Source organism: Sceloporus occidentalis, unplaced genomic scaffold (genome assembly GCF_023333645.1).
Source record: "Sceloporus occidentalis isolate IW3139 unplaced genomic scaffold, rSceOcc1.0.p SCAF_2, whole genome shotgun sequence".
NCBI classification, from domain to species: Eukaryota; Metazoa; Chordata; class Lepidosauria; order Squamata; family Phrynosomatidae; genus Sceloporus; species Sceloporus occidentalis.
In genome coordinates this window covers 26,832,999-26,851,332 of record NW_028316982.1, presented here as the reverse complement: position 1 = coordinate 26,851,332, position 18,334 = coordinate 26,832,999, and the positions used below count along the sequence as shown (strand labels likewise).

The 18,334-nt window shown below is 41.8% G+C and overlaps 1 protein-coding gene across 1 annotated transcript; it reads left to right on the top strand.

The window, feature by feature from the left end:
• The first annotated feature begins 1,068 nt into the window (after positions 1 to 1,068).
• Positions 1,069 to 15,543, top strand: LOC149318068 (uncharacterized). Its single transcript, XM_089507887.1, has 6 exons — positions 1,069 to 1,173; positions 9,735 to 9,929; positions 12,204 to 12,296; positions 12,386 to 12,427; positions 12,528 to 12,626; positions 15,373 to 15,543. The coding sequence occupies exons 1-6, from the start codon at positions 1,069 to 1,071 to the stop codon at positions 15,541 to 15,543; spliced, it is 705 nt and encodes a 234-aa protein (XP_089364013.1).
• Positions 15,544 to 18,334: the final 2,791 nt, after the last annotated feature.

Sequence of the window (18,334 nt, the reverse complement as noted above, 5' to 3'; positions counted from 1 at the left end):
GCGGCGCGGTGGTGACGTAGTGGGGCCGCGCAAGGGCGCCTAGGGCGCCCTTTCTGCAGCCCCTGAAGGAGCTCCGTTTCGGAGCTCCTTCCAGCTTTGCGTCGCTGGGTGCAGCCTTTACATGGCTGCGCCAGCGACGCAGAGGAGAAAGGGGCCAAGTGGCCCCTTTCTCCTCCTCCCTGCCACCGCCGCTTGAAGCCCCGAGGACATCCCTTTCCAGGCCGCAGGGAAGCGGCCTTTTGCAGCTTCCCCCGGCCTGCAAAGTGGCGGATCGGGGCCTCGGAGGCTGCCGTTGTGGCAGTTGAGGCCCCGATCTGGCAGGGAAAGGGCCGTTTACAGGCTGCCCCAAACAGGCGGTCTGTAACGCACCATAGACAGGGAGGCTTTTTTCACTGAATGATATTATTTCTCTTTTAACTTTTCTGTATTTTTAATTGATTTAATATTGTTTTAATTGTGAAAATTTTAATCATTTTTAAACTTCCATTGGTAGATTCTGATTGATTTTCTTCTTTGAACCACCTTGGGTCCCACTCTGAGAGAAAGGCAGCATAGAAAGAAAGAAAGAAAGAAAGAAAGAAAGAAAGAAAGAACAAAAACAAGTATATCTGTACTGCAGTAGTAGAGATACTTGTTTGGCCCGAGGCTGCATGGCCTCCAGAAAAACTGTCGTGTGCTAGCAAGTTAACAACTTCTGTCTCATTCAAACACAAGGCAGCAGCAAGAAGAACTGAAAATTAATTCTATTTCCTCTCTATGAACTATTTCCTCTCCACGAACTAAGACAGCTTTTTTTCTTAATGCCTGAAGAGGAATGTAAGCAGCTATCTTGACAAACCAGGAGGTGAGTGTACTTAGAGAGAAATTACCAGAGCATCCCATTCAGTTGAGAACTGGCATAGGGAACTCCTTCTCTAGGAACCACTGCTTTTAGGCACTTCCCTACAAGAGAGGAAAATGGATGAGAGAAGCCTTAAAAGTGTTACTTCAGGCAGGGGCATCACTGGTGGGGGTGCAGGGGGGGTTGACCACACTGGGTGGCACCTCAGAGTGGGAAGTGTACACCCGATGGGGCAGTTGCTCTTGTCCGCCTCAAGATCCCAACGCAGAGTGAACAGATGTCATAACCTCAAAGAAGAAGGCACCACAGAATGTAGGGCCTTCAAGAAAAATGTAGGTCATGACAAAATAAAAGCTAAAAACACTAATACAAATATAAATTCATTTCACATGGTTTATTTTCAGCTATATTATATATACTGTATTTTACTATATACTCAACTGTATTTTTCTGATGAACTTATCTTTGTTAAAATGCTTTGTTACCTTGCAATATACATACAGAACTGTGAGCAAGACAAAGGGTTAAAATTGGACTTTACTAGCAACAAGTCCTTGACTTAGGGAAAATAGCTTGAAACCACCCCTGAGAAAGCTGGATTGGGGCTGCGGCAACCATATGCTGTGGCCCCAATCCGCCTTTTTGCTGCCTCAAAAAGAAGTTACAAAGTGCCATTTCTTTTTGGGCCAGCAAAAAGTCAGCTTTTCCCACCCTGCTGCAGCTTTATGGTGCTACTGTGGCATGTGGCTTGTGAACATCACGCCACAGGAGAACCCTGAAGCCAGCTGCCATGTTGGCAGCCAGGCGGCATGAAGCTGGCTTCTGGGCATCTGGAGGGTGTGTGTTGTGCATACAGCATGCCCCCAAGCTGGCTGGAAGATGGCATTTCATGCCAGTCTGTACCAGCCCTTAGTCTACATTTAAATTATTCCTTTCATTTGTCAATTGTGCTGAAATTAAGGGGAAACCCCTTTCAATATTTTTGCACTGTGTCCTCAAGCAATCAGTTGCCTAACACACTTGTGGTCCTTTCCCCCTCCAAGAAACAAATGCTCCCTGAGCTCTGGGGGCAAGTCTTGTCTGCTGCTTCTCCTAGGAAAAAAGAACTTAGAATGATCCAGCCTATCCCTCTATTTACAGTGAGGACAGGCTGCCAAGTAGGAAACCTTTTCAAAGATGAACAGCAAACATGGTGTTACTGAATGTACTTCTTAGTCATGCTTAAAATGGAGGACATTTTGGAATTCCTCCTAGACAGAAGGATGAAATGTAGGACATATCCTGGAAAAGAAGGATGTCTGGTCATTCTGCCACAACAGTTACAGAACCACAAAACCATAGATTTGGAATAGTAAAGCAGATTTCTGCCTCCCTCTACTAGAGCTATTGCCACACTGCAGAATTAATGCTGTTTGACACCACTTGAACTGTCATGGCTCCATCCTATGGAATCCTGGGATTTGTTGTGGCACCAGAGCTCTCAGACAGAGAGAGCTAAATATCACATAAGTATCTCATAAAGCTACAAATCCCAGAATTTCACAGCATTGAGTCATGGCAGTTAAGGCGGTGTCAAACTGCATTAATCATGCAGTGTAGATGCTGCCTGGGTCACAGCTCTCTCTCTGACTTCAGAGGATGAATCCTATGGCCTTCATGCTATCCCATGGATCAAAGGACTGGAGCCTTACTGTAATACAGTGGAAAATGAGAATGAAAAGCTGTCCCTGATGATTCAAGCCACACATTTGGATATCCTCCTTTTTCCAGAACATAGCCTACATTTCCGCAATGGAGTCACACCAGGTGACACCCTAAGGAAGATGACATCACTTCTCTTCAAACGTCTGCCTTTTGGCAGAAATGGGTGGTGGCATTTGCCTGTGTCCCTTTAAAATGCTGAAGAGATGGTGTGAGTGGGGTGAGGCTTAGTGGGAGGAGAAAGGAAAGGCCTAAGTTTTAAAAGTTAAAAAAAAATTTATTTATTTTTAAAAAATAAATTTTAAAAAATCTTTAAAAACATCACCTTTTACCAAATTTTCACTTCAACCACATGAGACTATGTATGTATGTATGTAAATATATTTAGTCATTCCTGTCATCAACTCCATCTCTATTGGAATGCATGCACATGTGAGCAAGTGAACTTGCAGAGATGCGCATCAATGTGGATCCATAGTGTGAATAACAACACAGAATGTGTGAGATGATTCACATTGTTGCGCTAAAAAACCATTGATGTCTGAATGAACCTGCATTACATTGCCCCTGTGTTTTCTGTCTTTGTCTGCATTTGCACTGCAGAAATCATGCAGTCTGACCTCACTTTAACTGCCATGTTTTAGTGTTATGGAATCCTGTAGATCTGTGAGATATTTAGCCTTTGAAGACTGCATCAGCACTGCAGAAACAATGCAGTTTGACACCCTTTAACTTCCATGGCTCAATGCTATGGAATCCTGGGATCCGTAATTTGCTGTGGCACCAGAGTGCTCACAAAACTACAAATCCCAGAATTCAATAGCATTCAGCCATGACAGTTAAAGCAGTGTCAGGCTGCATCAATTCTACAGTGCAGATGCAGCCAAAGTCAGAGAGCTCTGGTGCCACAACAAAGTACAACCGTGTAACTACCATGGCTCAGTGTTATGCTGTATGACAAAGTATAACTGCCATGGCTCAATGCTATGGAATCCTGGGATTTGCACCTGCACTGCAGAAATAATGCAGACTGACATCATTTTAGCTGTCATGTTTCAATGCTCTGGAAAATTTGTAGTATTGTCAGATTTGAAGACTGCATCTGCACTGAAGAACTAATGCAGTTTGACATCCTTTAACTGCCATGGCTCAGTGTTATGGGATCCTGAGGTTTGTAGTTTGCTGTGGCACAAGACTACAAATCCCAGGATTCCATAGCATTGAGCCTTGCCAGGTAAAGTGGTGTCAAACTGCATTATTTCTGTAGTGCAGCTGCAGCCTGTCCTTGCACTGGGTGTCACCAAGGCTGGTGATGCTGCTGGTAGCAAGAACTACAAAGAGGCCCCTTCCCATTCACTTATTCCTGGGATAGCATAATGGAAACTAGAGGAAAAGAGATTCCACCTCAACATTAGGAAGAACTTCTTGACATAAGAGCTGCTCAACATTGAAACACACTCCTTCAGAGAGTGGTGGAGTCTCCTTCTTTGGATGTCTTTAAGCAGAGGCTGGGTGGCCATTTGTCAGGGGTGCTCTGACTGTGAGTTCCTGCATGGCAGGAGGTTGGACTGGATGACTCTTGAGGTCCCTTCCCAACACTATGATTCTATGCCTCCTGAAATGGAGCAGCAAATGGTGCCCCCCTCCCACAAGTCCAGGTGCATACATAATACACTAAGGCTGCATCCAAGTGTCAGAAATAATTCAGTTTGATACTGTTTTAAGTGCCCTGGTGCAATGCTATGGGATTCTCAGAACTGAAGTTTGTTGCGGCCCCAGAGCAGAGCAAAGCGGTACAACAAAGTCCAGTTCCCAGAATTCCACAGCATTGCATCAGAGCAGCTAAAGCGGTGTCAAACTGGATTATTTCTGATGTGTGGATGCAGCCAAAGTTAGTTAAATGATTTGGGCACCTGAAAAGAAAAGAACTGGCAGCACGAGCTTTCCTAGACTTCAGTCTACTTCCTCAGATTCATTTGGAAATAATAATAATAATAATAATAATAATAATAATAATAGAGATCTTGTAGCACTTTTGAGACTAACTGAAAGAAAGAAGTTGGCAACATGAGCTTTCCTAGACTTCAGTATGCTTCCTCAGATGCATCTGAGGAACAAGATGAACAGGCATCTGAGGAAGCAGACTGAAGTCGAAGAAAACTCCATGCTCCCAGTTTCTTTCTTTCAGTGAGTCTCAAAGGTGTTACAAGAGCTCTCTACATTATTATTATTATTATTATTATTATTATTATTATTATTATTATTATTATTATATCCAAATGCATCTGAGGAAGTAGACCGAAGTCTAGCAAAGCTCATGCTGCCAATTCTTTTCTTTGCAGATGTCTAGACACAGGTAGGCTGGACCTGACATATTCCTAGGTAGCTAGGCTAGACATTGAGCCTCCTCTGCCTGAGCCTTCAAGGAACCCATGATCTGAGTCATCTGAGCCACTTGGACTGGAAGAGGACTGGTTCTTCTTCCCCTTGGGCCAGGGCAGGGGAGCACCTCCTTTGGCAGGGATTGTTGTAGCTCTCGGGTGGGGAGGGGGGACCTGAGCCAGGCTCCTCCGGAGAGCAGTGTTAAAATTCCCGCAAAAAAGCCAAGGCAGGCATCTTTTATGAGTCATTGGCCGGGAGAGAGAAAAAGTCACACTTCTTGCTCTGCGCTCGCGAAGAGCAGAACCTGGGGTTTTGGAGCCAGATCGAGAAAGAAAGAGCAGAGAGAGACAGAAAGAAAGAAAGGGAATCCCTGCTGCTGGGGGGAGGCTCTTGCCTATAAAACAGCCAGCTCCAAGGTCAGCCAGAGACACAGCATCGCCCCGCTTGGAGCAAAGACAGCGCTGACCCCCTCTGCCACCAAAGATGCCCAGGCTCAGCAGCAGCAGCAGGTGGCAGTCCAGCCCCGGAAGCCTCTCTCTAGGTAGGCGATGGAGCTTCCTGGCTCCTCTTCTTCCCTCCCTGACCCCCCTGATGAATGAAGCTCAGACTCTGCAAGCTTAAAGTCTAGGTCCTTTTCTTAGTGCTTTTTCACATGTGTGTGAGTTTACTGGCATGCAGTGAAATGCTACCTCTGGTGTTGTTTTCCTGATAACAAACTCAGGCCTTTTCATCTGCCGCTCCCTAAATTATGGAATGGCCTGCCAGAGGAGATCCAGTCTATTGCGGCTTCAAAAAGGCTGTCAAGATGGGTCTTCTTCGACAGACCTTCCCTGAATCATGTTGACTTCTCATTCGCCCCAATGATACGGACCATCCTAGTGACTACCCCGTGAAGTCCTGTTTCCTCTTTGCAATTGTTTTAATGGTTTTAATTATATTTAGTATAATTATTGTTATGTAGTAACTGTGATGTTGATTTACTTTAAGGGGAAGGGGGTAGTTTATTATTAATTATTATTATTATTACCTCAAAACCACATGCATCCGCACTGCAGGAATAATCCAGATTGGCACCGATATCACTCCATGTTAGGGCATTCTGGAATTTCTAGCTGATGTGGTGTGTCTGTTCATTGTTGTTGTTCTCTGCCTCGATCCATAGAGAGCACCATGATCATGATGCTTATTATTATTATTATTATTATTATTTATTTATTTATTTTAGGTATACCTATCAGGGGCTAAACATAGGAATGCTAGATAAAGGTAAAGGTATCATTGTTGTTCCCCACCTCAATCCATAGGGAAAGGGGAGTAAGAAATCATAATCATGATCATGATCATAATGCTTAGTACTATTAGTATTATTAGTATTATTTTGGGTATACCTATCAGGGGCTAAACATAGGCATATTAGGAAAAGGTAAAGGTATCATTGTTGTTGTTCCCTTCCTCGATCCATAGGAAGAGTTGGGGAAGAAATCCTAATTATAACCATGATCATGATCATAATGCTTTGTATTATTATTCTTTTAGGTATACCTATCAGGGGCTAAACATAGGTATACTAGGTAAAGGTATCATTGTTGTTGTTCCCTGCCTTGGTCCATGGAGAGAGGCGGATAATGAATAAATATCAATATTATTATTATTATTATTATTATTATTACTATTATATACCTATGTAGGGCTAGATATAGGTATACTATACTAGTGTATTAATTGTTGTTGTTTCCCGCCTCAATCCATAGGTAAGAAAGAAATATTAATATTATATTTCATTATTGTTACTGTTATTTTAGGTATACCTATCTAGGGCAAGACATAGATATATTAGACTAGTATGTTAATTGTTATTCTCCACCTCAATTTATGGGGAGAGGTGAGTAGATGATGATGATGATGATGATGATGATGATGATGATGATGTCTATGTAGGGCTAGACATAGGTATGCTAGACTAGTGTGTTAATTGTTGTTCCCCACCTCAATCCATGGGGAGAGGTAGCTAAGAAATAAATATGATTATGATTATGATCATTGTTATTTTAGATATACCTATCTAGGGCTAGACATAGGTATACTATATTAGACATACGCCTAGATAGGTGAACATTTAACCTTCTCTACCTGAGAGCTCTGGTGCCCCAACAAACTACAGTTCCTACAATCCTGTAGCACTGAGCCATGGCAGTTATAGTGGTGTCAAACCGGATTATTCCTGCAGTGTGGATGCAGCCTCAACTTCAGGTCTTCCTGCCCTCCCTAAGAATTCTGACTTCCCAAATGAATTTTCCTCCAGTCTTCACATTTCTAACATTGCTGAGAGTGAGATGCTGAACATCCTTGTCACCTAGAGAAACTTTCTAGAGAGCCAGCAGTGATTTCCAAACTCTGGTCCTCCTGGTGTTTTGGACTTCAGCTCCCTGAAGCCTCAGCCATATTGGCCAATTAACTGAGATTTGAGGAGTCAAAGTCCAAAAGAGTTGGTAGGGCAGAATTTGGGAATCACCGAGTGGCTCTCGAGGTTCAGGCTACACCTCTGGAGACCAGGGTTCCCTGTTCGAGCATAAAAACCCCACTGGGTGATCTTGGCCAAGCAAACCTTGTGGGACATGCAGGAGAATAGTAGGTGGCAACTGGTCACACCAGTACTCAGAGGAAGAAAAAGAGAATACATTTGGTAAAAAATTTTTTACAAGACTGAGCACCCGCATCTCTGAAACAGTTTCTGGATTCACCCAACACACACACACACTGAGAGAGAATCATTTCCAAATTATCTTTTTTATTTCACTCTTCCATTTTGTGTTCCATGGGTGACACAACGCTTTAGGTAAAAAAAATCTAAAAATGGCAATATTTTGATTATTCATTAGAATATCCCAGTTTTTGACGGTTACCAAATAACCTTGCTTACTATATGTAGTCACTATAATGTAATAAGAGCCAGCATGGCATAATGGTTTGTTGGATGATGACTCTGGAGTCCAGGGTTCAATTCCCCGCTCGGTCATGAAACCCACTGGGTGACCTTGGTCAAGTCACATACTCTAAACCTCAGGGGATGGCAATGGCAAACCTCCTCTGAACTAATCTTGCCAAGAAAGCTCCATGATAGGTTCACCTTAGGGTCACCATGGCGGGATACAGATGGGCAAAAAGGGGTGTATTCATGACGTCATGAAGGTAGAGCCTTCAGACGGGCCTTACCTGAATGCCGCCATGAACACGCCCCCCGCACGCCCCAAGCGGGAAGAGGCGGCATTAAAAAGGTGCTGCTTTTCTCCGCTTCTTTTCCGTTTGATGCGCAGCTGCGCAGCTCCGTCTGTAAGCTGCTGCACCGGTACGCCAGAATTGCTACGCCGCTAATTTAAGTTGCCCATTTAAAAGCTCTGTGTCTGCTGCGTCGCATAATGAGTCGGGGTCCTGGAACATGCGCAGTTTGCAGTCAGGCTTTAATTGCAGCGTCAGCTGCCATGCAGGTGTGGAAGCTGCAGCACAGCTCCAGCGCATTTTAAGACTCGTAACCCTAACCCTAACCCTAACCCTAACCCTAACCCTAACCCTAGAGCAACATGTACGCATGCGCTGCTTGGAAAGTTTGGACTTTAAAGTGAGCCCCTACACACATTCCTGTGCCATTTTCACCTAACAATAAAAACCCCTAAAACTGTAAATATTTACATATGTACAAGGGAGGTGATGGGGGATGGCAGGGGGACAGCGGTGGCAGTGGCGACAGCTGTGGCTGTGCATTGCAGATTCAGCAGGAGCGCGGGGACCAAAGGAGAGGAGGCATCCATGATGCTGGTGACACTGGCAAAGTGCAAGCGGGCAAGGATGCCAACACCAACTGATCACCAGCTGGCAGGAGACCACCATTGTTCTTGGGCAGAGCGGGGAAAAAAGTTTTAAAGGGGCTTGGGCACTTTAAATGTGCCCTTAGGCTTTCTGCCGCCGCTGCTTAGCGCTGCAGCTGTGCAGCTGCGCATCCGCCAGCCGGCAAAGGAAAAAAAAAAGCCCCGTTTTTGGCCGCCCGTGAGGAAGCTGCCTCTCTCTTTGCAGCGTCTTCCGAGGTGGCGGTTTGGAAACTGCGGGTCAGAAACGGCCCCAGGTGAGGCGTCTTCACTGCCCCCCATGTGGAAGCCCCATCTCCTGAGCCATGCCCCCGGGGTGGGCGGTCTGGAGGCTCCGTATTCAGCAGAATACACCTCCAAGACGTCTTCCCCTGCCCGTTTGTATCCCGCCCATAAGTCAGAAACGACTTGAAGGTACACAACAACAACATAATGTTACAGTCAGCCCTTCTTATACACTGATTTTTTATACATGGATTCAAGCATCCACAGTTTGCAAATGTCAAAAAAAGTATAAATTTCAAATATCAAACTTTGATTTTCCATTTTTTACAAGGGACACTATTTTGCTATGTCATTATATTTAATGGGACTTGAGCATCCATGGATTTTGTTATCCAAGGGAGATCTTGGGCCCAAACCGCAGTGTATAACAAGGGCCCACTGTATAACCTACTTTTTATTTCACTGTGCTACTATTACATGTCCCAGTAGATTAGTATGTTCATGATACATTCAGTTGACATATGGTGTCAGTTTTCTGCTTTTGCCATGAAATGGACTATGGGCATTCTATTCTACAGCAGTATCTACCCAGGATGCTTGCATTGGGTGAGGGGTTAATATGGCTTTTGTGATACAGACAGTAGCATGCTGAAAGCAAACTTAGACAATATGAGTATCTGACATGGACAAACAGGCACCAGGTGTCAGATCTCTTTGTGCCACAGTTTCCTTATGTGGTCCTTGGTTTTATTCCAGGTTCCTGGCTGTTGGTGAATTTCCTTTGCCTAAGCCTACCCAGTTCATTAATGGCTTACCCTACCCATGCTCAAACCAGTGGACTAACCACCAGTTTAAGCAATTGCCTGATTGCTTCCACACACCTGATGGAGGCAGCAGATGTGGCACTCCATCAATTCCAGGTAAGGCATGTTTCCTTGGCAGTGTTGTTGTTGTCGTCGTCATTGTTGTCATTGTTGTTGTACCATTAGCATACACTGAGTTTAGTTGGCAAAAAAAACTACACAGATCCCTGAGACATGAGACAACAAAATCCAAAATTTACAAGTGATATCTGTTTGGGACCAACTAAAATGCAAATGAAACTGAAAGCTTGCATGATATGTTTTGTACATTTTAAGTTGTTCCTATAAAAGTATCAATCTTTTTGTAGATTTGGGATTTTGTTGTATTTTGCTGCAAGGCCAACACAGCTACCCCTGAATATGGTTTGGGGAAAACATGAGTGATGGACAGGTCCAATCTGCTGTCACTAACATTGATTAGACCAGTGATTCCCAGACTTTGGTCTTCCAGGTGTTTGGGACTTCAACTCCCAACAGTCAGGAATTCTGGGAGCTGAAGTCCAAAACATCCCAAAACAATGTTTGGGAACCACTGGGTTAGATCTATCCTTCCGCTTGCCACCATTTCCTTCTAGACTTCCCAGGGCCCCAACTTGAGCATCTTACTACCTGCATGCCATTATAGCCCCTCAGCATCACAGGTAGCAACTGCCATACAGACCTTATGCCATTAAGTCCCACTCCTTTAATCCTTTTTCCATCCCTTGCTTCTATGGTAGGCCATACAGGTTTCCAAGTAAATGCATATGAATGATTCCTCAATCTCTTGAAAAGCTATGTGTGCTGGTAGGGATCACACTGCCTACTAAAAGGGAATTATTCAGCTTCATAGATTAAATCTGTACATGTGTGAAGTTCTTCCTTACATCTCTGGGCTGGAATTAATAGTATTCGAGTGGGGGAACTCTTTTTTTAATGCTGTGCTGCTACTGATCTTGTAAGCCTTTTAGGGGATTATCACACGGGAGGCTTACTGTGGGTTAAACATCAGCAAAATATTTGTGAAACACGAAGGTGTGATAGCCGGTTACATTTCTAAATCGTCATTGAGGCGTCTCCACTACTTTCCCGTCCTCAAAGCATTTGTGGAGCAGCCATTTCTTCAATAATGGGACTTCCATGAATGCTTTGAGGATGAGAGAGGAAGGGAGACATCTCAATGACGATTTGAGCTTTGACCTTTGTGCTTCAGGAACGTTTTACCAACAGTAAGCCTCCCGTGTGATAACTGCTTTAGTTTTCATTAGTTTTTGTAACTTAGAAAAAATTGGCTTATTTAGAAATTTATTTATTTAGAAACAGAAGATAAAATGCATATTCTCAGTCACTGTAGATTCCTCTTTACCTAACAGCACAATCTCTCTCTTCTGGAATCGCACAAGCTACAAGTAATCTAGAAGGAATTTCTACAAGTAATGGAGAAGGATTTTCATCAGGATAAGTGGGACCTATAACAAAATTGTGCAGTGTTCAGTATTGCTGTTTAGAATTCCATTCAATCCCCCTTCCCTACTATTATTAGTAAGCATTTGTGCTCATCAAGCATGCTCACTCTGAAGCTCCCTACTCCCACCTCAGAGATTTTTCTAGGTAGGTAGGCAGGTTTGTGATTTCTCCAAGCCCATCCCTCCTTTCCTCTCTTATGTGGATAGTGTCCCTGAAGCTATATAATGGGAGTTGGTCTGCACAACAGCACTTTGATCCTGAGTTCTAGAAACTGGGGAAATTGCTTCATGTCAGTGACAGTAATGTAAAAAAGTGATGTGAGCATGTGAGTTATTCTCCAGAGATCAAATATCACAAATAGTACTTTTATATTACCTCATATACAAAGTTTTTCAGTGATTCATTCACACGTTTAGCTGCCCACTGCCAGGTGCACAGTAAAAGTTCAGATAAGGTACAGAAGTGACATCACCATAATGTTTGTGTTAGTGCTAGTGGAACTAGTGTGTATATAATGTGTTTATGCAACAGGTTGTGGTATGACATGCACAAAAAGAATCAAAGCACTAGAATTGATACATGTGTAAGGGTGAAAACTGAGTTGTCAAGAGTGTTAGAAGCTTTGTGCTAGGAGAATGACACCATGAGATACAACCATAAGAGGAATAAGGTAATGATTATTGGGATGCTTATTTGCATAGCATTAACTGGAATGCATTAGACCCTTCACAGAAGCAAAAGAGTAGGTCTCTGCCTTAAGGAAGATATTTCTGTCTTCCATGGACAGCTTTGAGAAAACAATCATAAGTGAAAGAGTATAGATCATTAGTATAATTCTGGTTGCACTTTATGTTGATATTCTCTTCACTGATATTTTTTCTACAGAAAGAATTTAATTGTTCTATTAAATATAATCCCACTAAAGACCCTAAGAATGAAGAAAGGATCATGGAAGCCTGTATGGATGGAAAATCAATGGTATTACAATAAATACTTTCTAAAAACCTAATGGTATACTCTAGATTCATGGCTTCAGTTGAGTTAATCTTTCTTATCTTTGATTTCAGTCTGGATCCTGTCCCTCAGGAGGAAACAATGCTGTTAATCAGGTAATTCATTGCCATTAGCAGCATGCATATTTCTCATTTGTATTGTGTAAAGGAATCTTCCAGCATCTTCATGTGTTTTAATTGCTATTCCCTCTTGTAGACTTCATGCATGAATGCCATCTTTCAAATTCTGGAGGGCTATTTGATGGAAATCAAGGGTTTTGGATGTCTACTGCATGCTGTCAGACAGATGATGAAGGTACGGTGGGAGGGGTGTAATAAAGAATGGTCAAGAATATTACTTTGTAGGGTTAATAGTTCAGAATGATCCCAGCCCCTGAATTTTCTGAACCAAAATCTGAAATCTAGGAAGGGTGAATCCTGGCAGTATGGATTAGAAGGGAAGGAAGTTAATTAAGTCAGTTAATTAATGGAGAATCTTTGCAAGTTATATGAACAAGTCAGTTAAGTCTTGAAAACAGTAGCTGAGCTGGAGATTTATACACAGACTTTTCATCTTGCCTGGAGCTGAGCCCCCAAAAGCTGGAGAACTTGCACCCTCATCTCCTGCCAAGAAATGACTCACGGGAACTGAAGACTCAGGGCCAGGTCCTGTGATCTGATAACCCTGTTTCTTTGCCTTTGTCAAGCTGTGCAGTGTTGCATAATGGCATAACTATCTCAGTTTTCAAGGGAGGAAAACACATGAAATGTCAAAGGCCTGAATAACGGGCATGCATGTATGCACATGTCTATGCATTCATATTTAAAATGTTGGGATGTAATATTAATAAAAGCTAATGGTTTGTAGCAATTACAAATATTGGGATAAACATATCTTATATTTTAAGAAATAAATCACCTGCATTATTTTTTAAACTACAAACCCAAAGCATCCTTTCAAAAGATCCACTGAGAGTCATCTTCAACAATAAGAAATGCTGTTATTGAATTTTCATATTAATCCATAGTTGATTTAGTTTCCTCCCAGCAATATAAAAAGGTTCTTCCCAGTTTAAGTGCAAAAGGGGGGGAAAGAGTATCTGAAAAAAACTGTGGAAATGATTAAATGGTTAAAAAAAAAGAGCTGCAGGCTTAGTATAAATTCTTTCAGTATTGTGTTATTTATTGCTAGCTGTTATTTATTGTTTTTCAATTGTCCACTATTATCAGGGACAAAATGTGGAACAAATTCGAGACCAAACTGTAGGACAACTGCAGGACAAAACTCAGCCCAACATGTAGGACATTTAAGAAAAAGGGAGGACCTTAAATGTCCTACAATTTGGGCTGAGTTTTGTCCTGCAGTTGTCCTACAGTTTGATCTCGAATTTGTCCTACATTTTGTCCCTGGTAATAGTGGACAATTATGGCAACCCTAGTATACCTTTTAGCTGTGCTCTGTTGTAATTTGTTTTAAGCCACCGTGGGTCGTGTACCATGAGAGAGATGGAATATAAGTAAAATAAATACTGTACATCATCATCATCGGCTGCATCCACACTGCAGAAATAATCCAGTTTGACACCACTTTAACTGCCATGGTTCCATGCTATGGAATTCTGGGAACTGTATTTTTGTGAGACATTTCTCTGTCAGAAAGCTCTGGGGCCACAACAAACTACAATACCCAGAATTCCATAGCATTGGGCTATGGCAGTTAAAGTGGATTATTTCTACTGTGCAGATGCAGCCATAATTGTTATAATCATTTATACAGAAATTGATATTGAACACAGAAGATCTTTATTTTGAATTAACATAAGGGCTGAGTTTGCATTGAACAAAAGCTGGATAGTCCTCAGTTCTATAAAGCAAATCTTATTTTAAAAATGGCTGTTGGTTAGTCCCAAGTAGAATAGACCCATGTGAGCCTATTAACATGTAGCTAAACCCAAATAATTCAATGACTCTATACTAGCTGGGACTAGCTAAGGACTGGAGCGTGGCTTTGGTGTGGCTTCTGGACTCTTAGGATGCATGCATCATTGAAACACCATACCTCCACTGTGACTCGAAGCAGCTTTATTTTGGCTGTCTGTAACAGGCCTTAGTTTGGATGTCATCATTACATATATCTATGTACAAATAATACCCATTAAAACACATTAATTACAATTGACAATTAATTACATTTGTATAAAAGGGATTTGGCTCTCCTGTGATGTGATCTTAGAGAATCCGCACTCACTTTCATTCATAATCCACTTTCTGGAATACAGGGATGATAATAATAATGATGATGGCTTATTTAACAGAGTAAAGTGGAAACCACTGATCCTTTTTCCTCCTTTGGCAGCCTGATGGACCAGTAAAGGAGAGTGATTGAAAGAGATAAAATGGTGTTTCTGCCCACATTTGACCCTGGCTTCAGTAGGGCCCCATGGTGTTTTAGCCCCATCTTGCAGGGGCCAAGCTGGCTTGGGGATTCTGGGAGTTTTAGTTCAAACAAAGAACATTTCAAAACTCTGGGATTAATCCAAAGTAATGTCACCCTCAGACATTTTTCTATTATTAATATTATTTCTTACCCATCTCTCCCCACAGCTCGAGGCATAGTATAACACAGATTCAAATACAATATATAACTAACCATTACACACATAAGTTAAAACAAATAGACACAGGATTATGACAATCACTACACATTAAAATCATCCAGACATAAAACTAAAAATATGCCGATTTAAAATTTATAATTTAAAATCAACTGCCAGAAGAAATAGGTCTTTAACATTGTTTTACATTCAGACAGCATATTTAGCTGTTGAAACTCTCCCAGCACATCATTCCACAGTCTAAAAGCAGCTGACAAAAACTACTCCTCACCTCTGCTGCAGGGCTTTGAAATAGTTTGCTGTGGCAATTATAACTATATGTTCAACATAATAGCTGCAAGGCACTTTTCGATTGTTTTAAACACTTAGCTACTGTACCAGTTATGTTTAAGGGTGTGTGTAAATCTGTATTCATGGTGTTCCTTTATTATGCATCTTTTTTTCCAGGCTTTAAATATCAACTACACGATCACAGAACAACCACTGTCTTCACTACAGTGCACACCACATGAAAAGTTTGAAATGCAGATGAATCAGTGTAAAAGTTTTCTAACTTTGCAACAGCTTGCTCAGACAATTAATAGAATCTTGCACTACCAGAAGTCAGTAAACATGTAAACATCATGTTGAAAGAAATAATGATACTCAGATATTTTAGTTATGTAAAGTTAAAAAAAAAAGAGAACCAAAGACAGTATCATCTCCAGTATACCTCATCTATCCCAATCCTGTGCCTTCAAAAAGGAATAGCACAGGGACGTAGCCAGGATTTTAGGGAGGGGGGGGGGTCCAGACTAAGTGCCACCATTATACAGTGGTACCCCGGGATACGAATGCGCCGCCTTACGAAATTTCCGGGTTACGAAAAAAATCAATTGAAAAAAACATTTCCGGGTTACGAAGGTTATTTCGGGTTACGAAAAAAATTTTGGTGCTTTTCGGCGCTTTTTCGCACGAAATCGCGGCTTTCGCTATTAGCGCCTATGGCTTTTTCGGCTAGCGAAAGTTTCCGGGTTACGAACGCGGCGGCGGAACGAATTAAATTCGTAACCCGGGGTACCACTGTAATGGGGCTTGGGCGCGGCGGCGCAGCAGCATGCACCATTCATTTTTCTAATGGAAGGAGGGGGTCCGGACCCCAAGAAACCCCCCCCCCCTTGGCTACATCCCTGAATAGCAGCAGCCATAACAGATTTTCACACATAATCTGAATCAAGGTGGAACTCATCTGTGATCTTTTAGATGCTTCTAAACTGCAGCTTGCAGTATTCCTTACCATGGCTAAGCTGACTAGGCCATCTGGGGGTTGCAATCCAACAACCCCTGGAAGACCACATGAGTACCACACCTGATCTAGATTATGGTGTGTCACAAAAAGAGTGTAAAATGTGTTTGCACCAAATCCACATGCTGCAACTAATGAACCACATATGCTAGAGGAGGTGGAAAAGGGAAAATTTATTAGCATCTCAGACAATTTCATTTAAAGGAAAATTCAATTCCAGATCATCTGACTATCTTGTGCAAGTTGCCAGCTGGATGGTTTTTACCAACAGCTAGGACAACCAGGATTTGCCTCCCAAATGGGTCCATGACTAGGATCTTGTAGTTATCTCGCAATCTCATTCTTCCAGATATATGACCAGTGTTGCAAAACCTGTCATGTTCAGTATTATGTGATTAGTCCCAGTTCAGCAACAGAGTTAAGTTATAGGTCTTGAATAATATGTACACTATTCCTTTTGCTAAATTTGGTAGTGTCATTATGTGCCTCCCTGCACAACACTTCCTCCTCACTGCTCTGGCCATTTCTGATTTTAAAAGTAAGGTCTTTGGGATAGGGCTCTATCAGTTTGAATTTTTGATATTCCTATAAATGGTTATTTATACTAATTTATAAGTAATAATTTATAAGTAATTTATATAATATATATTATAAATGAACTTATTTGTATTTATGGTTGAATAAATTATTATTTTACATTCTAGTGCGTGTTGTATTCATTGTTGAAGTAAAATTATAATAGTGGTTTAAAAACTGCTTGGGATGTGTTCCTGTTTCCTGCCATTTTGCCAATGGCAGCTGACCCTTCATAACGTCATCTGATAAGGGAAAAGTTAGTCACCCTTTGCCTTTACATTTAAAATTGGATGGGTGGCAAAGAATATGTAGCCTAAACTACAGCCCAAAGTAGAACTGTATATTTATCCATCAAACCTTCTATCGATCACCCCTCAATTCTTGTGGTACATGATTCAGGAGCTTGATGTAAAAATAATATGTTTGTGGACGTTGGTTGCATTTGTTATTTCAGGGACAAATTGTGTGCACATGGGCATTTGTAAATCACAGAGAAAGCACACTTCCATATAGATTATTGTTTCTTCTTCAACCTCCTATAATCGGTTTTTAACACAGAAAATGTCTGGGCACAATTTATAATTGAAATTTGCTTCAACTTTATAGAAGAGACAAATTATGAAAAGTATTTATAAATTGTTCCTCCCCATCCCTAGACACTGGGATCCACAAAACACTGTACAATTTAAAGCAGCGGTGTGTGTGCGTGCCTTCAGGTCACCTTTCAACATATGGTGACCTGATTAATTTCATACGATTATCTTAGGCAATGAATACTCAAGAGATAGTTTTGCTGGTTCCTTCCCCTGAAATACAGCCTACAGCACCTGGTATTCATTGGAGTCTCCCATCCAAGTACTAACTTGACCCTCCTTAGCTTCCAAGATCAGACAGGATCTGGTGCCTTTGCAGTATTGCAACATTGTTGTTGTTGTGTGCCTTCAAGTCATTTCCAGCTTATTGCAAACCTATCATGGGGTTTTCTTGGCAAGTTTCTTCAGAGGATGTTTGCCATTGCCATCATCTGAGGCTGAGAAAGAGTTGCCCAAGTTCACCCAGTGAGTTTATATAGCCAAGCGGAGATTCCAACCAGGAATCATAATCCAACACTCAAAACCACTACGCCACGCTGCAATAATATGATCCATAAAATCATAGTAAAATAAAAAGAGAAGCTTTCTTTAAAATAGACCTAAGATCTATCAAATTCTAGCCAAAAAAGTATAATTTTTACTGAGTCTTATAATGTATCTGCACTGCACAAATAACCTTTTTGTGGTCAGAAGGATTCCTGGCTGGAGATCTGGCTGAAGCACCTCTAGCCACTAAGGAAAAGGTTTGCTTTCCCCAGCCAAGGAGAGTCTAAGTATAATCAAAGCCACCAAAGTACAGGTGAACTTGAAAACCAACTAGAAATGGCTGTTCCCAGCTGTTGAAAGCCCACACAGAGCAAAGCAAACAGAAGCACCTGCTGGAAGAGTGTTGCTCCAGTTAAGACTTTGTTAATAGCAGGTGTCTACTCCTCCTTTACTATCCTTACTTCAGGAC